The sequence below is a fragment of the Megalobrama amblycephala genome, linkage group LG14, assembly GCF_018812025.1.
Source record: "Megalobrama amblycephala isolate DHTTF-2021 linkage group LG14, ASM1881202v1, whole genome shotgun sequence".
NCBI lineage: Eukaryota > Metazoa > Chordata > Actinopteri > Cypriniformes > Xenocyprididae > Megalobrama > Megalobrama amblycephala.
In genome coordinates, this window is record NC_063057.1 from 21,926,021 (window position 1) to 21,949,624 (window position 23,604).

The window sequence follows — 23,604 nt, forward strand, 5'->3', positions numbered from 1 at the left end:
CGGGGAGCAGGGAACGACCGCATCCAGTAATGCACAGACGAAATGACATCTTGAAAAATATGCAGTGTTCGTCTGTGAAGCTCTTTTAGAAGGGGGAAATGCATCTCTTGTTCTTTTGTGCTGAAGCACACAGGGAACAGCCGCGATGTGACTGCAGGTACACCACTCCCTGAGTCGCACGCATAGAGGAACCAGCCCAAATCGCAAACCAACTGGGCAGGAAACAATGCTGTGAAAACAGCAGCTGAGAGCTGTATAAATAGATTGTGAATATAAATTGTGAATTAATTACAACGAATTATAATCAATTACATATATTATTAGTTCTGGTTTAATAATTATTTAGAGGAACTATTAGTTTGTCCAGCAAACAGTAAGCTCCCCACAGAATACCATCAAAAGGAAGGTTTTTTTCTTTGGCCACGAGAAAAACTTCCTCTACTAACATCCAAACGTAGAGCAAAAGATATAGGATTGAAACGTTAAAGTGACCTGGTTTTCGTTGAATGAGCAGCAGAACAATCAAGCATGGATATAATGTATTTAATATGTGAAAACTATTATTACAGAGGTTATACGTCTAAATACAGAATATACAAATATATACAAGAGTGACAGGAGAGAAAAGGAAAGAGAGAAGGCAAGCAGCAAAACTTACAAACAGTCCTTGAAAGCCAGCACGGAAATCAGTTTCATTATCTAAGATTGAGAAACGGTAGTACTTGCATCAGATTTGCGTGTTGAGTTTCGGTTTAGCGCTGGTGCATTTCGTTGGCTTCTTCCGTTCCACGGGAAGGTTTGAACTGAGGACTTGAAAGTTAGCTTCGCTGGAAGATGGTGGTCCCGTAAGATGAGTGCGATGGTAGTGCGGTCGCCGTAACGTCCGGGAGAGACGTGCGTGAGTGGGCGATGGATGATTCAGGGCAATCGGGAGGACACACTGAAAAATCCTGGTGCTCCTCTTTTATGACAGATAAGCCGACACACCTCCTTGAGGTGGAATAGCCAATGACATAGGTGCAAAGTTGGCGGGCAAGCTTTACCTTTGTCTTGTCTTGTGACTTAATTTGCATAATTTATGGAGGTTGGATCAGAGTACATTTTTCTTTGAAGTACCATTAAAAATAGCACAATGCATTTTACAGGGATGTGAGATGCATGAGGAGAGCTTTACATAGACACCAAGCTTGTTATGTAAGAAAAGCATATAAAAGAAGTTATGGTTTACAAACAAATTTATCATTAGAAATGACACTAACACACCTACAATTATATAAACTAAGCCTAAACACTAGGAAACATACATGCACTTGACATACATGACGGGTACATTTTGGCATAATTATATTTTACATATACAATAGTCTTCAATGCATGTTTGTGCATCTTTGTGTGTGTCTCTGTGTGTGTGGTGTGTGTTGGAATGTGATCTGGCACTTAGTCCACATGAGGGGCCCTTTGATGTCCCAAGAGCTAGGAAATGGGGCCCTCTGTTTTACCTCAGAGGGTAACAAAGGTGTCAGAGTGTCTGTTTTTCCTGGACCGGCCGGAGCCAAAGTCAGATTACAACGCAGTCCAGCGTGCGAGAAGCATTCAGAAGATTCCAGATTTTATTGACTATCCTGATAAGTGTGCATATGCTACAGACCCCCCTTCGGCCAACGAAGTTCCTGTATGGACCTTGTTGGATGCTCACGACGTCGGATGGCACATGGATCAGGATGGTCAAGTAGCAGGTGGTTCCTATGGGTCCCCTGTTCATCTCAATGAGGCTGGGCAGATTCTCGGACTTGCAGGGCAGCGTGTGTCGCTGATCGTGGGCTGCAACCGGTAAATTCATTCAGTGTGGCTTCGGAGGAAAGGCTTGTTAGAGCCGAGGTGGTGAGTGTCTTTGGTCAAAATACACCTGCTCAAATGGGGAGCCAGGTACAGCTGTGGGTTGCTGTAGTGGTGGACTACCACATCTGAGGTATGTATCTTGGAATGGATGTTACTTTGCCGCCACCTGACATTGACCTTGTTTTTGGGTCTGTAGATGTTATCTGGTTCACCGATGGGTAGGTTGAGGAGGACAGCCACCACATTCTGCTCGGAATTGGCATGCAGTTGGATGACAGAGTCGGCGAGGTGGGCTGGAACAGTCTTGGTGGGTCTGCCAGTAGCAAAGTCCAGCACAGTTTGTACAGGATACTGAGGAATCCTATTCATAGCCATGCTCTCCATAGAGAGGCTAACTTCTCGCAGCAGGTCTGTTATCAGAGCTATAACCAGCTGATTTTGGGAAAAATCGTTTTGGAAGGTGGTAAACAGTTGCTTCATTGAGTTCACCGTTTGGATCAACAGGGAACTGCGAGTACAGAGAACCACCACAATACCTTTCCAGGATTTGCCGATGGTTTGCAGGGTGTGGTTCTGTGTTGTGAGTTGTTCTCTCAGCTGTGGGCGGAGCTTGTCGAAGTGTTGGTGAGTGGAGTAGGCTGTGATGCTGGGGTCTCCTGGTTGGGACAGGTGCAACGGCAGTGTCACCTGCCGTGCCGTCATTAGTTCCGCGGGGAACACCGAAGTTGACTCTTGCATGGTGTCAATGATGGCCATGAGCATCAGAGGAAGTTCTACAGTCCAGTCTTTTTGGTTGACTGACCATGGGAACATGACTCCTCTGTGTTGCAGTGGAGCTCTGTGATTTGGATTTGCAGTTTGGACTTGACAGCAAATCTGACATCCTCTGACATACTCTGCCACATTTCGCTGCACGCTGGGCCGGTACGTCACTTGTTTTAATGTCTCATCAATGGTTCTGGTACCATGGTGTCTGGCACATGTCGTGGGCGTATATGAGTTCACCCCCCCTTTTTGCCCTGTGGCATTATGAGGTTTGGCTCTGTGAGGTCATCAGGAACATATTTTAGCATGTTCAGTCCCACACACAGCATGTGTTCGATCCCATGTAGCCGTCTGTGGCTAGGGGCCACTGTGGGACCCGATGCTGTGATCGGGAGGAAGGAGGGGTTTGAGTGGAGGTGCAAAACAGTTCGTATGGAAGTGTTGGAAATTTTAGTTGGCAGTGGCAGTAAGGCGGGATCTGTTGCAGGAACACTACGCTGGCTGCGGGTTGTTGCTGCCAAACTAAGGGTGGGTGAATGGGGTGGGTGTGACCATAGATTGTTATGCAGCGTGCCAGTCTTGGCAAGGGCATTAGTTTGGTCGTTCACGCCTTTGTCACGCCCTAGCTGTTTTGAATGTCTTTTCCCCTTTTCCCAGTACACGATCGTGTCATGTGTTTGGGTGATGTCATCACGTCTCTGGAACAGTTGTTGATGTTTCACCGGCTTGTTGCATTCAGTCTTGCAACCATTTTGTTTCCAGCCTGGAAGGTGGCATGTGAAACTGAGTCTGGCATAGTGTGAGACTGTGCAAATGAGTTCTTTGATGTTATGGGCTGCGGCTACTTGATGGGTTATGAGAGTAGCTGTTATTTCAGCATACAGCCATGATTGGGGACCCCACCTGATGTTCTGTGATTGGCAGAGTTGGTTTTTTTAACCATCGCACCCCTGCACCTGCCTTTAGGATGCCCTCATAAATGTAGAAACGTCCATCGACGTAGGCCGTGGGCATTCCTTGGCACGCATTCTCTTTGAGGTACCTGTGACAGGTTGGTTGCTGTTGTTGAGCTACCCTTATCTCAAGTGTCGAAGCTGGCATGTTATCAGAGCAGTCTTGGCAGGCAGTTAAGCCGTCGTCCCGTGCAGACCTGTGGTATCTGGCATGTTGTGACAATGGCATTTGCTGGTTCAACTTGCTGAAGTCGATGGTGGGTCGCCACTTGCTGTCTGGTTTGACAATGGGCCAGATGGGGACTGAATAGGCGCTGTTGCATGGGCAGATAACACCTTTTTCTTCCATTGGACGAACAATCTCCTGCAGTGATTCATGTGAGGCAATGGGAATTTTGTGCTGCCTGATGAAGGTGGGAGGAGCATTTGGGTGTGTTGCCATGTACACCGTGTTAAGTTTAGTGAGACCACAGTCTAAAAAGTGTTTGGCGAATGTCACTTTGAATTTGTTCAAGACCTGTCAGAGTTTTTGACAGTCTGCCTTATTCTTTAGGGCATTTGCATCTTTCTGAATTTGTTGGCCTTTAGACTCAAACCTTGGGAATGGCTCCTCTGTTGTGGTGTCAGCTGTCAGGTTGGCTGTCAGAGGAGCAGCGCTTTCCTGAGTTTCACATGCATGCTGGTTAGAGACTGTGGGTACTGCAAGGTGTTGGTCCTCCATCAGCTTCATTCTGTGCACCTGTTCTGTGGGTACCAGTTTGGTGGAAGTGATGGGGATGCTCTTGAGGGATGCTGTGAACTTTGTGTTGTGCAAGCTTCTTTCTTGGGACCATTGCAGTTGGTATTAAGCTAATGACTGTTATTTGGCTATTTGGAGCCAAACAGCACCCCCTTCGGTGTAAGGTGGTACTACAGTTTCCTGTATGTGGAGCCAAACAGCACCCCTCTGGTGTAAGGTGGTACTACAGTTTCCTTTATGTTGATCAGGATGCAGACCTCTTGGATGGTCTGGCCTGACAGGAAGTTGGCAGTGTTGACAGGAACAACAGGGGGCTGTACAGTCATTGGGGCCCACACCAACTCATTAGCAATGTCCATATGAACTTTAGTGTGCATCAGGAGGTCTGGAAGGACCAGGAAGTGATGGGTTAAATTAGGGCTGCACGATTAATCGTAATTGAATCGAAATCGCGATTTCGCTTAGCGCGATTATGACACTGCAAAGGCTGCGATTTTTAATGATATAAATATGTAGTGAAGAGCTGCTCTGTGATCAGTAGTAAATGACGCTCCATCTGAGAGCACTGCATTAGAAATGCAACACATGTCAAATATACAAACTTTATAAACATGAGAAGCCTTTATGAACTTCTTATCTAACAAAAGACAACATTTAATGTGTTTTTACTCCAAACTCACTTCATAAAATCAGTTGCATGTTTGAAATAGCATTTTTATTAGCATTGGATTATAAATATACTTTATTATTACGGAAATACCTGAGAAGGCTTGAAGAAAACATAAACCATGTATTGTTGTAGTCGTCTATTTATTTTATTCATGTTTAATCAATCAAACGTGTTTGATTGATTGTTTAATCAATCAAATGATGCCCTCCTGGAACAACGTTTGTTATATCGCGTATTTGGAGTATTTAGAGTAGAGTATCTGCTCAAGGGCGCCCTCCGGCGTCCAGTATGAAACAGACTTGTTTAGTGCCAAAATAAAGCTCACTCAATCCTATTCAGGATAAAAATAGGAAAAATAATTCCTTTCTCTAAAGAACTTTGAGGGAAACACATAATTAATGTTTTCTCCAGCGTACATAAGTGTACAGTTTTTTTTCCCACAGTGGATGCATAAGAGGCAATGAAAAATCGCAATTAGATTTTTTCTGCAAATCGTGCAGCCCTAGGTTAAATGCAGGTTGTTCGCTTTCAAGTTCAAAACGCAGATGTCCTTGGCAGTCGTCGTGGTTGACAGAGGAAAGTCCAATGGGAAGCGTGTTTGCATGTTGACAAATGGGAGGTCTGGTGTTCCTTCAATGAGAGCACTTAACAGCGTGTGGCTGAAGGCTGAGTTGTCTGCCCACAGTGTGCGAATAATGTCTGTTGTAGTCACACAATTCAGCTGTGAGTCTGTGATGACCTTGGAGCAGAAGGAGTTAAAGTCTATGGTGAGTTGAAGTGTGCAGGGTAGCGACTTTGAACTTTGCCCTGAGACGGGGTTCCCACGGCTAGCTGTGAGGTTTCCCGTGACCTCTGTGACCTGACCGTCTGGCTCAGGTGGTCTGGGTGACTGGAAAGGTAGAAGTTCACACACTTGAGCCCAGATTTCCAGCTGTCTGGAGTTCAATAAGGGCTCAAAACAGTCTAGCAGGTCTTTGTGGGTGAAACAGGGAAACGTGTCCATTTGTGCTACGCAAACAGGAGGTACCAGGCTCACTCGACCAATGGTGTGGTGCATGGGAGCTATGTGTTCAATGTGGACTTCATTTTGACTGTGCGACTGCACATTCAGCTCACATCTTTGAGAGTCTGATTTTGTCTCTTCGCTCCATTTGTCAGTCTTTCAAACAGGTTAGGGCAGGTTTCTGGGCAGTGATCAGAGACTGGATAACTGGTTTGATTTCTTACAGTCTTTTCAGACGGAGTGCTCTGCTTGGCTCGAGCTTCGTCGACCAAGTCTCGCAGCTGCTGGGTAGATAGGTGCAGCTCTCGGAGAAGCAGAGTTTTGAAGATGAACTCTTCCTCCATTGCTGGCTGGTTACGTGCTCTGAAGTAGGCCCTTTGCATTCGGCTGTAGCAAGCGTGTGGGGTTTTCAGTCTGCCCCGTTTGAGGTTCATAGCGGCAGGGATCCTTTGATCTGATGCAGGGTCAGAAAGCTTTTGGGTAAAAGCCTGTCACAGTTGCTGGCAGTTGGACTTGACAGCTGCTGGCGAAGGTTCTTGGCCGCTGGACGTTTTGGGCAGTGGACTTTTAACCCCTTTTTTTCACTAGGGATTCCTGACTGGTTAGGGGAAACTCTGTGACGTGTGTTTCCCCTCCCATGCCACTTTTCAGTTCTCTGTAACCAGTGTCAAGTCCATCTTGTAAATAGTCTCTTTGTGGTTTCAGAGCAATGATTTCTTTCTGGGCCGGTTTAAGATGGTTTTCACAGGCCCTGGCTTCAGTGTGTCTTTCTTTCAGCTCAGTCTCTGCTTTGGTTAGGAGAGCATCGCCGTGTTGGAGTTTTCCAGTTAGTTCTTTTCTGGATTTCTTTTCCAGTTCTCTACGCTCCACCTCCAGGTGGAGCTCTGCAAGGGCTTTTTGAAGTCTATGCAGCTCCTCCTGTAGTTCAGGTTTGGATTCATCCGCTGTCCCACGCTGGTCCTGGGTCTCGATGAATTGTCGGTCGCGGTGATGTCGAGTCTGGGCCTGATTCCTCCGGGCATCCTCGGCCTGGAGCTTGAGGTTGTGGGTGAGTACTCGGATGATTTTCGCCCATTCTTTGTAGCTGTAGCTCTGCGTTGGATCGTGGGCCATCAGTTGATTCAGGTTGTCGTCCAGCTGCTCATTGCTCAGGTGCTGGGGATCTACAGCGGCGTTGGGCAGGAACGTGCTGGTCAGGGTGCCCCATATTTACTGTTAAAATCACCCACATACTGTTGATTCTACTGATACCAAAGAACATGTTTTTAGAAGTCATAAAACATCATTTTTATGATCTTAATAACTAAAGTTAAAATGTGGCTTCCATGTATTCAGAGACATTTTCATAATAAATAGTAGAATTATAATATACTGTAGGCTAATCAAATAATTGAGCATGAGACATTTATGGATTAATCAGTGTCTCTTTGAAAAACATTACAAAGGAGGTTGAAGTTTAATCCAAGTTTTATGAAGAGATATGATTTCTTTATATGGGGATCAAAGTGAAATTTGATCCTATTCCCTCTGATCAGTTCATGTCTACAGAAGACAAATCAAATATGGTGATGTGTCCATACTATCAAACCCTCAGTAGTGTCTGGGTCAGAATTTGGGCTCTGTAAACAGCAGAGGCATTTCTCTAAATATCTTCTGTGTTGGAGGATTTCTGCAGGTGTTAGCAATGGATGCAGGGATCATTTTCTCCTGACATGATAATCACACTCTTCGTGTCTCTTGATTTCCACAGAAACTGTTCCCAGGACCAGGAACGACTTCCTAAAATGTAAGTCACTAAGAAAACAAGCAGAGAAATTTACTGAGTGTGTTCATGTTCTTCCTGGAGAAGGAGAAACAAAACATGACAGAAGAGTTTTATAGTGGATCATGTAAATGACGATTGACTTGTACTGTACTGAGACACTGCTGATATATTAGACATGAAGAGATCAGATACATTAAAAGATCAGACAGATTGATGATTCCTGATTGTGATGTGTTTTATCTCCATCAGATTCCCGTCAGCTCACTCTGGATCTGAACACAGTGAATAAACACCTCCGTCTGTCTGAGAGCAACAGAGAGATTACTAACACTTACCCAGAGACTCAGTCATATCCTGATCATCCACACAGATTTGATGAATTTCATGTGCTGTGTAGAGAGAGTGTGAGTGATCGACGCTCTTACTGGGAGGTTGAGTGGAGTGGATATGTGTCTATATCAGTGTCATATAATAGCATCTGCAGGAAGGAAACGGGTAAAGTGTGTCGATTTGGGTGGAATGATCATTCCTGGAGTTTGTTCTGCTCTATCTTCAGTTACTCATTCATACACAATGACATAGAGACTAAACTCCCTGTAAAGCCTGTCAGACATGGTAGAACAGGAGTGTATGTAGATCACAGGGCAGGAACTCTGTCCTTCTACAGCATCTCTGGAGACACAATGAGCCTCATCCACACAGTCCAGACCACATTCACCCAACCGCTTTATCCTGGGTTTACTGTTCATACTGTATCTTCAGTAAAACTGTAGATGAATCAGAACAGACTGTACAGAGATTCTACCCATAATTCTTTGAGCTCATGATGAATCAGTGACAGTGAGATGTTATATTTGAACTCCGGCCCCTCAATCATCTTCATCTGGCCCGAGAGCAACCCAACCTCCCTCCTCCTCTTTTCCTGGTGGTGCGGCTAAATTTAAATAAGTTTTGGTGTGCATATGATACACACCACTAATGCTACCCAAGATTACCAAGCGTAATATATAAATGCGAAAAACTGCGTATAATATGCATGCCAAAACTCATTTTGCCATATATTTTCTATGAGACTTCACGCACGTACTATTGATACACATACTATTGATCAGGTTGGGTGGCCACAGTGGCGCCTGTAGCTGCACTGTTCGTACCATGCACGCTCCTCCAACTGACCTGAGAAAAGTTTTCGGTGTGAATATTTCAGCAGTTATTATGTGTGTCCATATTTCTGTTGACTGAACCAGCGATACCAGTCATTCGTGAATTAATCATTCTTATGTCTCGATTCTTTTCCGTGAATTGCCCAAACACGCTTGCATAACAATCTGAAATGATTTGGATTCGTTTGGACCGCTATGTCACTGAATCATCTGAAGTTGTTTCTCAGTCAGTAACAACAAATACAGAACAAATAGCGTTGTTTTCAGGCATTTCACTAGTTTACTTTGAACTACGCAGCGCGGCTCAGTGGATAACGGAAGGAAAGCTTAAAGGAGCTGCGTTTGGTCCCAGTCATTATAAACGGTGATGCGACATCCGGTGAGAAGTGTTTCAATTAGACACACACCTCTTACAAACCACAAAACACTCAATGATTCCCAACAAGACTGATGAGGAATACAGGAGAAACATTGTGCCATGAATGAAGATAGAAGACTTTTAAATCCCACCATCACAAACATTTACCATGAATGAACTGTAGTAATTTACCATGGATTATGGAAATATAATATCATTTGACAGTGGTAGTGAGTAGCCATGTACGGTTTGAGCTGTGGTTACCAAGTCTGACTGTCAGAATATTTGCATTTAAGCTTATAATCATTATAAATAAATAATGTACCAATAAGAAACCCACCCGCCACCTCAACTTTTTGATTTGATAATCCTGCCCTTGAGTGAAACTACTTGAAAAGCCCTGTTATAGAGTCTCCTTATTAAATTAATACTGTGACACTGAAATATGTCAGAATAAAAGTGTGTGACACAGATCAGTGTGTGTATCTGTGATTTTCTCAATCTCTGTTTGTTAATGGAAATCACCTTCATTTAGTTCTATTATAGTGTCACATCAATTAAAATTTATGTATGTTGAATTGAGATTTGTTCAACATCTTGTAATCAAGTGTATTTTAGGAGTCAAAGCACAGAAGCTGCTAAAACATTATCAGGTTGGCTTGAAAAAGCTGAAATGCTGTTTAAACTTATTATTAGTGGTGCCTGGAGTATCATCACTGGCAGCTGCCAAGCCACTCCCAAGCAACCAAACAGAGTACCCTAGCAACCATTTAGCAAGACCTATATCTCTGCATCAGAACATCATATAGAGACTGGGATTGGCTCTTTTTACCAGAGATTGTTTTATTATAGATGAGAGGGTCTGTATCTCTTACCATTGGAGAAAGCGTAACGGCTAACTTAATCACATGCGGCACCTCTCAGCCTATCGTGTAATGGCCTCTGCTGGCAGTCTTTACCGCAGCTGCAGTGTTAGCATTAGCACTTACGCTTTTTTGGCTAATGGTTGCAGGCTTGTCATCTAGTGGCTTTGTTTTTACTCATGCTAGCAAGCAGGACTTCCAAAATGTTACATATATTAGCAATGTATAGCTACATGCTAATAACAACTAATTGTTAAAACATGTTAATAACATGTTAAGAACTCTATAAAACCTCCATAGTAACCATCTGTGACAACTACCATCCACCCAGAACACCCTAGCAACCACCTAGTAACACCCTAGTAACAACACAGGATACCCTAGAAACTGCTTAGTAATGCCTTAACCACTCAGAACACCATAGCAACCGAGTGCCGATTTTTGCCACTGCAAGCACCACTCACATTTTCTTCAGGAAATGTACATTCTAGTTAGTGGTGCTTACCTTTGGCAAAACATCACTATTGTTCTTCTCCATGCTTCTTATTATTATTCTTCTTCTGGACAAACTTCGGCACACTACTCGTCCCGCACATTTCCTGATTAACATAATATATATAACCAGTGTTGGGCAGTAACGTGTTACTAGTAACGCCATTACTTTTGACAGTAACTAATACTGTAATGCATTACTTTTTAAATAAATTAACGTTACCGTTACCATATGGTGCGTTGTGCGTTACTTTTTTAAATTAATTAATTTTGGCTGAAGTGTAGCCTACAGCCTAACCTGTTTACAGCAGCGACGCATTGTAGGATTGGTGGATGTCAACCACTGTAAACACGAAGACGCACTGTGGGCGTGTTTCCGTTTATTCAAGTATGAGCAGCAGTCATGGCGAGTCAAGGCGAGAGCAAGACTAGTTTCTCAAACTAGTTCCTGCAAGGAGAAGAAAACCTGATGCCATAGTTCAGGTAAGAAACATTCATCAATATTCAAAAGAAGTTCATAGATGTAAACATTAATATTTTTAGCTGAGCAAGCACCAGTATAGCCTAAGAAATGGAAAGAATGTAATGTGCACAACATAATTTTTGATTCTATTCACACACACACACACACACACACACACACACACACAAATAACGTAACCTCAGTGGTACAGTTCGTTATTCTCTTTTTTTCTCATCACATCGCAGATTGGAAAGGCATTTATTTTCATATTTTCTCATTTGCAATTAGTATTATTATTGCATACTTTCTAAATATTTTTTTTCTACTACAATACTGAGTTGCAAGTATCTGACACTATTTCCACTAGGTATAAATAGCATCTAACTACTGCAAAAATATATTTTTTTTTATATATAAATATAATATGTGGATATTTTCACTTAGTGTAAATAGCAATTTGCTAAAAATACTCCTATTTTCACTTAGTGCAAATAGTCACTGCCTTATTATTATGCCTTTTGGCTTGTAACTTTTCTGACTGCCATAGGTGGTCTATAGTTTCACCCTTAACTATAAAGATACATTTTCCTAGCAGCTAAAGTAGCCTGTATATATTATAAATGATCGTTGAACCCCTGTCTAATTTTAGTGTGTGTCACGGAGCCACCAGCACCAGTCCAAGAAATCGGGAAAGATGGCACAGTATGGACTGTTCTCAAATCTGGTGAAGGCACTGGGAGACGTCAAGCCCAAAATATTCTCAGTGAGTCTGCTGGCCCCACACCACACACAAGGTGCAACATCCAAGATAAGATGACAGCTTTTTTGTGCTTGTGTGATCGAGGGATTTTGCAGCACATCCGAGAGTGCACAGTGGCTAAAGCACGCAGAGCCACTGAGGACACAGTCTGGCATATGTCCCTTGCTGAGCTGAAGGCATTCATTGCACTACTTTATTTTTGCATACTGTGGGAAAAACATTGACATTGAAAGTTTTTGGTCTGAGGAATGGGGCAACATGTTCTTCATTTCCACAATGTCAAGGAACCGGTTTAGGGAAATCATGCGCTACCTGCGCTTTGATCGGAAGGAAACCCGGCGATGCTGTTTGACCACCGACAAGTTTGCACTCATGGCTGAGGTGTGGCAGAAATTCACACAGAACTGCATTGCATGCTACCGACCAGGGCCAGACATTACTGTTGATGAGCAACTGTTCCCCACAGAGGCAAGATGCAGATTCACACAGTACATGCCCAACAAGCCAGATAAATTTGGAATCAAATTTTGGCTGGCAGCAGATGTTGATTCCAAATACATGTTGAACGGCTTTCCATACCTGGGCAAAGATGACACCAGACCAGCCACACAATGCTTTGGTGAGAGTGTGGTGTTGAAGCTGGTGGATCCATTTGTTAGTAAGGGAAGGAATGTCACCACCGATAATTTCTTCACCTCCATCCTGCTTGCCAACTCGCTTCTCCGCAAAAATACAAGCATGGTGGGGACCATCAACAAAAATAAGCGGGGGCTTCCACCTTCTGGTGCTGAAAAGTGATAAAATCACACTGTTTATCAGTGTAAGCCCCGAAGAAATGTCACCATCCTGAGCACTCAACACCAGTATGTAGCCATCTCCACAGACAACAAGAGGAAGCCTGAGACGGTGACCTACTACAACAGAACCAAAGTTGGGTTGATGTGCTCGACCAGATGGCTCGCCAATACTCAGTCAAAGGTTATTATTATTATTACATTGTCGTAGTAGTATTATAATGGACTAAATAATGCCATAATGTTCACTCTTCCTCTCTGTCGCTCTCTTACCCCCTTTCCACCAGCACGAACCGGGTGCTAGTTCAGAGCTAGTGCTAGTGCCAGTTCAGAGTTGGTTCAACTGACGAGCCTTCTAAGAACCAGTTTGCCTTTCCACAGGCTAGAGAGCCAGCACAGAGCCAGGTCTTGCGTCACTGTATACGTCTCATATTTCACAGCAAAGCTAGCGCCGCAGCGCCAAACACAAACACACCAAGCTTGTTCAAGATGCATCGGCTTCTCACAGAGCGATCGGCGCATGACATCAAAGCTCCGCGAGAACGATCTAAAAGCACAAGGAGTCGTATGCTTTACAAACGCTCCCGCGGATCCGCGGCACCTGACGAATCGGTCCGCGCTGCTCAGATGCATCTCGAACAAGCCTTCTATCAACAATCGTGAATGTTTCACTACTGTTGATGCTCATGGCTTTGCGACCCTACATTGGCATCCAAACACGGCTCGCCGTAATTTGTATATAGACGGAGATTACGATCGAGCTGCTATTAGCTCGATTAGCTGCTATTTCAAAAATGGCTGTCACAAGTTTCTTGTTGGTCACGGTAACCTCGCCCCCAGCCCCTGACGCAAGCGGTTCTTACTTCTAGCCCAGCAACGTTTTGGTGCTACTTACGAACCACTTTTCCTGGTTCGGAGCTGGTGCTTTGTGTGTCGAAAGACAAAGAACTGATTTGAAACTAGGCTTTGGCTCCGAACCAGCACTCAAACTGCCTTGGTGGAAAAGGGGTATCTGTGTCTGTCTCAAGGTGGCACCCATAGGTGGCCCGTTGCTGTATTTTACAACTTGCTGGATCTTGCTGCTATTAATGCCTGTGTGCTTTACCGGAGCTGCATAGAGAACAACATCCCCAGAAGGGACTTCATGCTTCAGCTAGCCCAGGAGCTGCGTGCTGAGTGGATGGGATCCAAAGTGCCACCGCACGTGAACATGCCTCTGGACACTGCAGATCAGCTGAGGAGAATGACGTGCATGGTGAAGGCACAATGCAAACAGAACAAAACGTTTGCCAAGTGCCTGAAGTGTCGGAATCCTGTATGTGGGAAATGCACAGTCAAAGTAATGAATGTTTGCCCAAACTGTGTTTGAGCAACCTGTAGACCTACTGTAAATAGTCTCACAACACGTTCAAATGAAGATGTTTTAGCCTACTCATAAATGTCCAAACTTCTGATTAATTATTTATTTAATTATTTATTATTTATTAATAATTAATAATTATTTAATGTTTGTTTTGTCATTTCTATCTTTTATTGTTCGCTACTGTGTTGCTATTTATCCTAGTCTACCGGTTTCCTGGCAAAAAAAGAAAAAGAAAAATCCAATCTACGATGTACTGAATAAAACCATTTTTTGATTACCTGAAGTTTACTGGTGTTGTTCTCTTATTCAAATTATAAATCATAAAACTAAACAAATTAATAATTAATTAGGTGAAGCTGTTCGCTTGAATTTGTCATCGCATCATCATATGCAGTGTGCTGAATTATTATTGTTCATTATTGTCTATAGGCTATTTTAGACATTTAAATAACATGGGTTATCTTAATATATGATTAATTATAATATTACACCACCCAAATATGTATTTACTTTCATCTAATTCTCGTTGTCAGCGCAGACATGTTTAGCTTGACTGTTATGAAAAGTGATTAGTGTAGCCTGCATAAAAAAAAGCCTTGAACATAAAACAACAGGACAAAAATGTAGTTGATGACTAGACATAATCATTTCATGACTCTAGACACTTCTTTGTGAAGACAGTGACATAATACAGTGAAATAATATGTTCTTTAGTCATAAAAACAGGTGAAATGTGCGTGGGTAAAATTTACCCGCATGGCGGTTTTAGGTATACAGCGACCCCCGGCGGTTCTAGTGTTAAATATATTGAATAATTGTGTGCCTGATTGGTCCAGACGCTACAGTATGTTGTAACTTCTATCCTAGAAACCTCTCCTTCACGACGCTGATTAAATAATATCGGCTGTGCTAGAGTCACCTGAGACAGATCACTCCATGACTTTTGTGCTGGCTTTTCAATGTGTGCTCTTTTGTTTACCATCTCAAGACACTTCAAGTGATCTTGGAGCTTTTTAATGTCTTCAACTAAAGGTAGCACTTGTGGGCTGTTCCATTTTTTCTGGTACAAGGTTTTCAGTGCATTGGATGAAACATGAATTGTCCATTCCAATTCAATAAGTTTACTGAATTGCTCTGCTCTTTCCTTTAAAGCATCATCCCCCTGACACTAAGCCTCTCCCTGCAAAATATAAGTCACTTTAACAAGAGAATGGCACAGTTTTAGAGCTGTTGAGGGAACTGCGAATCGGTATGTTGAGTTATCAAATCATCTTTTTCACTGCCTCAAGTACAGTACAGAACTTAATTGGGTTGATCAAGTCCTTCAAAGCAACAATTTCTTTTCTTTGTCAATAGTTCTTGTCACCAGAAGAAGTCTGGAAAGTTCTCTCATCTTATTTCTTATGTCTGCCTGGTGCCGTACAACTTCTCCATTTTTGAGGAACATTCTCTCACCCAGTGACAGAATAAGCAGGTCAGATTTTACCACTTGAGTAACAGTGTCATATGCCATGTCTTCAACAATTGTTTTAAGTTCACTGGAAACTGCAGAGTCCATGGGCAACAACAGGGAACAACTTGCCTGAACTTTTCGTTTCGCTGGCATATCGTCTTTCACTTGTAATTTTGTTTTTGATGTCTCCAGAGGTCTGTTTTGACAAACATAGCAAAGCAAAACTTGCAAGGCAGATAGTCCATTGCTGATGACTCAAAAGTTGCTTGCCTTTCCCAGAGGATAGGACTGAACTGTTGTGGTGGTAGTTTCCCATGTTCCTTACTTTGGATAATAAAAGCCTACGCATGGCTGAGCCTTGCCTGTGTGCCAGTGCCTTAGCAACTTCAACTTTTTCAGAATGTCTCTGCCTTAGATGTCTTGCAATTTTTGCATAAAGCTTCTCACAGTAAAGACAGTAATTCTTCTTGTCATAGATACGTTGATGTACACCGTTTAAGGACATTTTCACTTTGATATGTTGTTGAGAGCTACAACCATGGGCACTTTCATCTATTTCCAAAGTCTTCATAAGTGGTTTTTCTCAGATGCCTTGTGTGTCTTGTCTTTCAGATACTTTTGTTTCTTCTTCTTCTGATGACATTTCCAGGGAAAGGGAAACCTGTTGTTTAGTGTTGTTCTGAAATACAGAAACACAACTTAAAATGTATTTGCAAATAATAACAATGTTATAAATTCTTCCCCATGTATTAATAGTCTATGCATTCTTCATCACCCATATTTTTCTGCGCCCGGTCATGTAATTAAACTCCTAATTACCATTTCAGACTTCAAACATCACTTCATCACTTCAAACATTTTCTAGTTTATCAGTGTCAGTACTCTCTAGGATGTCCAGTTCATTTGATATTTGGGGGAAAAAAAAAAAAAAGTGCATGAATCCATGTAACATATCTGATTTAAGGTCGGGTTTTTTTCCTAGATCCTGCGGTTTATTTCATAACATTGTGTTTTAGAATCACCTTTTGAGTGTTTACAGTTTATAATTTAAAATGAAAATTAAACTGCTTAAAGGGATAGTGTAACGAAGGTTCTTGTGTAATGGGAAGGAAGAGGACAGGGATCGGCTTTGGGCTGCTGACAGTCTTTATTCTCACCAGAGGAAAATATCAAACACATAAACAAAAAGACGGTGCAACGCACACTCAATAATTCCACATCCAAGGACGGGCTTCACTCCACGAACCGAGCACAGCTCACTCAGTCTGACTGTCAGCAGTCCCTCTCTCTCTCACACGCTCCTGCTTCTCCTGGCGTTTTATCCTGTCTCCACGCCAATTACTGGAACGAGAAACAGGTGTTCGTGATTTACATTCAACCCGTTCAATCACCGCACATCCCCAGACACTCCCTCCTGTTGCAGACCCCGCTAAACCACGCCCCCCTCGCCACATACCCCCACCGCCCGACTCAGGCCGGGGAGCCGTCCGGCCTGCAGCCCCCCCCCCCCCATTTCTGGAGAGGAAGTCGGCCACAGCCATCTGAACACCCGGCCTGTGGATCACCTTGAATTTAAAAGGCTGTAAAGCAAGATACCAACGAGTGATCCGCGCGTTGGTGTCCTTCATGCGGTGGAGCCACTGCAGAGGGGCATGGTCCGAACAGAGGGTGAATTCCCGCCCCAGGAGATAATAGCGGAGGGTGAGGACGGCCCACCTGATGGCTAAACACTCTTTCTCCACGGTGCTGTACTTAGCCTCTCTCTTAGAGAGCTTGCGGCTAATGTACAGCACCGGCCGCTCCTCACCCTCTATCTCCTGGGACAGGACCGCACCCAGCCCTCTGTCCGACGCGTCTGTCTGCAACAAAAAGGGGAGAGAGAAATCAGGGGAATGAAGTAACGGCCCGCCACATAAAGCAGCCTTCACCTGGGTGAAGGCCTGCTGGCACAGCTCCGTCCACTGGACCGTATCTGGTGCATCCTTTTTAGTCAGATCAGTCAACGGGCTGGTGAGGTCCGAATAATTAGGAACAAACCTTCTGTAATATCCCGCCAGCCCGAGGAACTGTCTTACCTCCTTTTTGGTCTTGGGACGCGGACAGGTTGCAACCGCTGCTGTCTTATCAATTTGGGGACGCACCTGTCCATATCCCAAGTGGAAGCCCAGATACCTTACTTCCACACGCCCAATTGCGCACTTCTTCGGGTTGGCCGTGAGCCCAGCCCCTCTCAGCGATCTCAGGACAGCCCTCAAATGCTGCATATGCCGCTGCCAATCATTACTAAAAATAATAATGTCATCCAGATAGGCAGCCGCATACGCAGCATGGGGCCGTAAGATCTTGTCCATGAGTCGCTGAAAGGTAGCCGGTGCCCCGAACAGCCCGAACGGAAGGGTCACGAATTGGTGTAATCCAAACGGCGTCGTGAAAGCGGTCTTTTCTTTGGATAATGGAGACAAGGGGATCTGCCAATACCCTTTTGTTAAGTCCAGTGTCGAATAAAAGCGAGCTGTACCGAGCCGGTCAAGCAATTCGTCCACACGCGGCATTGGATACGCGTCGAATTTCGACACTGCATTCACCTTGCGATAATCCACACAGAACCGCACTGAGCCGTCTGTTTTGGGGACCAAAACTATCGGGCTCGCCCAGTTACTGCTGGATTCCTCTATTACCCCCATTTCAAGCATTGCCTCTAATTCTGCCTGAACCACTTTTTTTTTGTGTTCAGGTAACCTATACGGCCGGCTGCGAATCACCACGCCCGGCTCTGTCTCGATGTGGTGCTGAATGAGGTCAGTACGGCCCGGTAGGGGAGAGAACACGTCGGCAAATTCAGCCTGTAATTTGGAAACATCAGTGAGCTGTGAGGGCGAAAGGTGATCTCCCCCCGGGGCCAGAGCGAGGGATTGTTTTTTTACATTCGCCTCTGGCCCGAGATCATCCTCCCCGCTAATCACCGTCGCCAGCATCACTGATTCCGCCTCACTCCACTTTTTCAGGAGGTTGAGGTGATAAATTTGACGTGCCCCTCTCCTATCGGACCGTATTACTTCATAATCGAGATCACCAACTCGCCGTGTGACCTCAAATGGTCCTTGCCACTTCGCCAGTAATTTTGAGCTTGATGTGGGGAGTAATACGAGCACTTTCTCTCCCGGTGCAAATTTACGCAGATTAGTTCCCCTGTTATACAACCGGCACTGTCTGTCCTGGGCTTGTAACAAATTCTCCATAGATAGCCGCCCCAAAGTGTGGAGTTTTGTTCTCAAGTCCAGCACATACTGAATTTCATTTTTCGATTGAGACGGTCCGTCCTCCCAAGACTCTCTTAGGACATCCAACACCCCGCGGGGGTGGCGCCCAAAGAGAAGCTCGAAGGGGGAAAACCCCGTGGAGGCTTGCGGGACCTCTCGCACAGCGAACAACAGGGGTTCCAACCATTTATCCCAATTTTTGGCGTCTTCTTGAATGAACTTACGAATCATGGATTTAAGCGTGCGATTAAAACGTTCGACCAGCCCGTCCGTTTGTGGGTGAAAGACGCTGGTTCGAATCGATTTAATGCCCAACAATTCGTACAGTTCGCGTAGCGTACGTGACATAAACGCCGTGCCTTGATCAGTGAGGATTTCTTTCGGAATCCCCACTCGGGAGATTAAACTGAAGAGGGCGTCCGCAACACTCTTAGCGGAAATGTTGCGGAGAGCCACTGCTTCTGGATATCGTGTTGCATAATCCACAATGACCAATGCAAAACGATGCCCTCTCGCTGATCGCTCTAATGGCCCGATGAGGTCCATGCCAATTCGTTCGAAGGGGACCTGCATTAATGGAAGGGGGCGCAAAGGCGCTTTTGGAGTGGCCGGAGGATTTACCAGCTGACATTCACGACAAGACGCGCACCACCTGCGCACGTTCTCGTGAATGCCCGGCCAAAAGAATCGGGTCATGAGGCGATTTAGTGTCGCTGTTTGTCCTAAGTGTCCAGCCATTGGGTTAGAGTGAGCCGCATGGAAAAGCATTTCCCTGCGGCTCTTTGGTACTAACAACTGGGTTGTATCTTCTTTTGATTGAGTGTCTTGGGTCACTCGATACAACCTATCTTTAATAATCGCAAAATAGGGATAAGTTAGTGGTCGTCCAGGCTGGAGAGGCTGACCGTCAATCGTACTGACCCTCTCAAACGCATTTTTCAGCGTGTCATCGTGAGACTGCTCCAGGGGAAAATCATCACGGTCCGAGAGAATCAGTCTCCCGATCCCGCTCTGTTCCCCTGAGGCAGTCACCACTGGTCCCCGGTCAGTCTCCCCCGCCTGCACTCGCACTTCCTTTCCCCGCGTACATTTACTCCAAGAGGCACCCGAGCATAAATGTCCCAATAATTTATTAAATGCGGGCCAATTCGTCCCCAAAATTATCGGGTGCCGGAGGTGCGGATTAACTGCCACCTCCACACTATGCTTTTGACCCCTAAATAGAATCCCGACTGACACCAACGGATAACTCGCGATATCCCCGTGCACACACCGTACCTTAACCACGCGGCCTGTATCCAATGCCCCGGATGAAATCAGGCTTTGATGCACGGAGGTTTGGTTACAACCCGAGTCCACCAAAGCCCGATATGTACCCCCCTTGATACTCACTGGTATCTGGTACTGACCAGCTTGACCGGGGGCGACCTGCAGGTCGTCCGGGACCCGGATCAATGTCCCCACCTCCATCACTGGACACCGGTCTATGAAATGATCCGGGTCCCCGCAACGCCAACAGGCCGGCCCAGACCTGCCCGCCGCTCCAGTGGCGGAGAACGGGCCGAATGATTGGCGTGGAGAGAGGGGAGAAGCAGGCGCGGGGTCCAACCCGGCGGTGGCCAGTCCCGCCCCCCTGGGCGGGCCTCTCGGCGCCACGAACGGCCGATGATCCGTTCCACCCCGCCCCCGGGGCGGAACACGAGGCGGGCCGGGCGGACGGGACCTAGGTAGAGGTACAGGTCTGGAGAGAGAGAGGGAAGGAAGAGAGGGAGAGAGAGAGACAGATGGCAGGGGTTCGCCGACCCCTGGGCACGCCACCAGGTGGTCCTCCGCCAATTGGATGGCCGAATCCAGCGACGTGGGCCGGTGGCACTGGACCCACTCGGCGGTCTTCTTCGGGAGCCGAGTGGTGAACTGTTCCAGCACCACACGATCGATCATCTGCTCCACGTCGCCTCCGTCGGCCATCAGCCATTTGCGGCACGAGTCCCGGAGCTGTTGGGCCAACACGAAGGGCCGGCCCGCCTCCCCCAGCTCCAGAGACCGGAAGCGCTGACGATGCTGCTCGGGGGAGCGGCCGACCCGCTGCAGGATGGCCCTCTTGAGGTCGTTGAAGACCAGGAGGTTCTGGATGGGCAGCTGCTGCGCTGCCACCTGCGACTCGCCCGAGAGCAGCGGGACGAGCCGCATGGGCCACTGATCCCGGGGCCAACCTGACACCTCAGCAGCCTTTTCAAACAGGTCCAGGAAGGCCTCCGGGTCATCTTGCGGGCCCATCTTCTGCAGTGGCAGCTGGAAGAGGCCAGCAGCTGCCGCGCTGGTCTCCGCGGGAACCTCCCGGTCTATCCAGCTCCGGAACCTCTCGCGGTCCTCCTGCTGGCCCTGGATGATCGCCTCGAAGCGGCGTTCCTGGTCATTTCGAAGATCGAGCAGGGCCCGATGTTGTTCTTGATGAAGGACCGCAAGGGATGCGATGATGTCCGCAAACGGCTTTCCAGCGGCGGGGGATGCCTGCATGGCGGCGGCTTCCGTCTTCCTTCCCGGGTTTCGGCACCAGTGTAACGAAGGTTCTTGTGTAATGGGAAGGAAGAGGACAGGGATCGGCTTTGGGCTGCTGACAGTCTTTATTCTCACCAGAGGAAAATATCAAACACATAAACAAAAAGACGGTGCAACGCACACTCAATAATTCCACATCCAAGGACGGGCTTCACTCCACGAACCGAGCACAGCTCACTCAGTCTGACTGTCAGCAGTCCCTCTCTCTCTCACACGCTCCTGCTTCTCCTGGCGTTTTATCCTGTCTCCACGCCAATTACTGGAACGAGAAACAGGTGTTCGTGATTTACATTCAACCCGTTCAATCATCGCACATCCCCAGACACTCCCTCCTGTTGCAGACCCCGCTAAACCACGCCCCCCTCGCCACAGATAGTTCACCCAAAAATGAAAATGTGATGTTTATCTGCTTACCCCAGCGCATCCAAGATGTAGGTTACTTTTATTCTTCGGTAGAACACAAATAATTTTTAACTCCAACTGTTGCCATCTGTCAGTCAAATAATGGGAGTGAATGGGAACTTGGATCAATAAGAGCCGAAAAACCTTGCATAGACAAATTAAACCCTGCGGCTCGTGATGACACATTGATGTCCTAAGACACGAAACGATCAGAAACCGGTTTCTCGCACAAACCGATAGTTTCGTGTCTTAGGACATCAATGTGTCATCACAAGCCGCAGGGTTTAATTTGGATTAAACTATTTCTGCTTGATTTAACCCATAAAACATAGATTTGTTGGAATAAATTGATGTATGTAGGTTGGTTAATTGATGTTAATATTTTTACTTGAAAAAAAAAATCACTTAATTTGCCATTTGTATGTCACAATTTTTTCACCTTTCCATGCCCATTTCCACACAAGTTATAGTGTACATGTCAAATTTAAATAGGAGCAGAATGTGTCAGGTAATGGGTGGTGGAAGGATGAGGACTCAATTGCAGTGAGGAAGGGTTTTTAGTTAATGTATAAAAATAAAACAAAAAACAAAACTACCCCGAGGGGGAAAACAGACTTGACTTGACTTGACTTGACTTAAACTTGACTAAAACTTGACTTGATAGTAACACACAAGGGTAACATTCAACCACAACAATCCAGCACAGGACTGCAAACGCAAGGAGAATAAATAGGAGAGCAAACAAGGCAGGTAATGAGGGAGGACAGGTGGGGCAAATCAACCAATAATGAGGTAACAAGGTGGGCGGGGTCAAGACAAAAGACATGAGCCATGTGCTCACACCAAACATAACAAAAACACAAGCACTAAACGAGACATGAACACGCAGCTAATGAGAGAAAGCCACGTGTTCACACAAAACAAGACAACATGAGAGCATGCAGCCCGTGAAACACAGACTGCGTGCTACACAGCACAAGACAAAAACACAACACGAAAGCGCGCGGCAGGTGGAAACAAACCGCGTGCTACACAAAACATGACAACACAAGAGCGCCTGGCCAATAAGAACTGACCAGGCGCTAAACAAAACATGAGACAAAAGCGCACAAGTAAAAGTACACTCAACCGTGCGCTCACAATAAAGACAGAACAGGGAGCGCGAGTGTCCAAATACCAACACGAAACCAAACTAGACATGAGTGCCAGGCTCCCTCCCAACACGAAACAAGGCACGCAGGCAAGAGAGCGCATGGCCCGAGAACACTCAAGACCATACGCTCACACAAAGACAGGACAAGAACGGGAGTGTCAGAGCTCTGTCACAAAACCAAGAAATAAACTAGACAGAAGTGACAGAACCCTGACAGCATGTGCATGTTATAGCAATTTCACTACAAGTGTACAGTACAAAAGGATACTGGTCCCCTGAGAGACGAGTAAAGTGATCTCAGTTTTCTTAAATGCAACATCACCATTATTCACAATTAATAAATGAGATCTCCAAAAACTCACAGTTAAACTCTGCCTCAAAGATCAGTTGGTGGATTTCCAGCCTGTTCCCTGCATTTAGGCTCAAGTCTCTTCAGGACTGGCAGGATCTTCTGATCCAGCAGGGGCAGGACAGTTGGAGGTTTCTATTGCCTCAGTGATCTCTGCTCAAAAGAAGACACGGGTGCTGCTTCAATTCTTCTCCGACGTTGTCGTGGCTGGGCAAAGTATTTCACGCTCTGCCTCTTTCTGCTCTCCTCCTCTCCAGTCATGTCCTCTACCACACGGTCCATCCTACTTTCTTCTGCACTGATCTCTACGCTGTTTCTTATTTCTGTCATGTCCTTCCCTACCTGCATTTCTTGCACATGTCTTTCCTCTGTTATTACTTATGCACTGTCTTCCTCATTTCTTCTCCCTTCTCCTCTTTCCGCCAAGGGCATTTCTGG

At 45.6% G+C, this 23,604-nt stretch overlaps 1 protein-coding gene across 3 annotated transcripts in view; it reads left to right on the forward strand.

Moving 5' to 3' along the window:
* LOC125246010 (neoverrucotoxin subunit alpha-like) overlaps positions 1–9,728 on the forward strand; it is a 29,009-nt gene extending 19,281 nt beyond the window's left edge. For all 3 annotated transcript variants that reach the window (XM_048156851.1, XM_048156853.1, XM_048156852.1), the window contains 2 exons: positions 7,720–7,755; positions 7,984–9,728. In XM_048156851.1, coding sequence (XP_048012808.1) covers positions 7,720–7,755; positions 7,984–8,507 — 560 coding nt within the window. In that variant the 3' untranslated portion in view covers positions 8,508–9,728. The remainder of the gene's footprint in view (positions 1–7,719; positions 7,756–7,983) is intronic.
* The last annotated feature ends 13,876 nt before the right edge of the window (positions 9,729–23,604 follow it).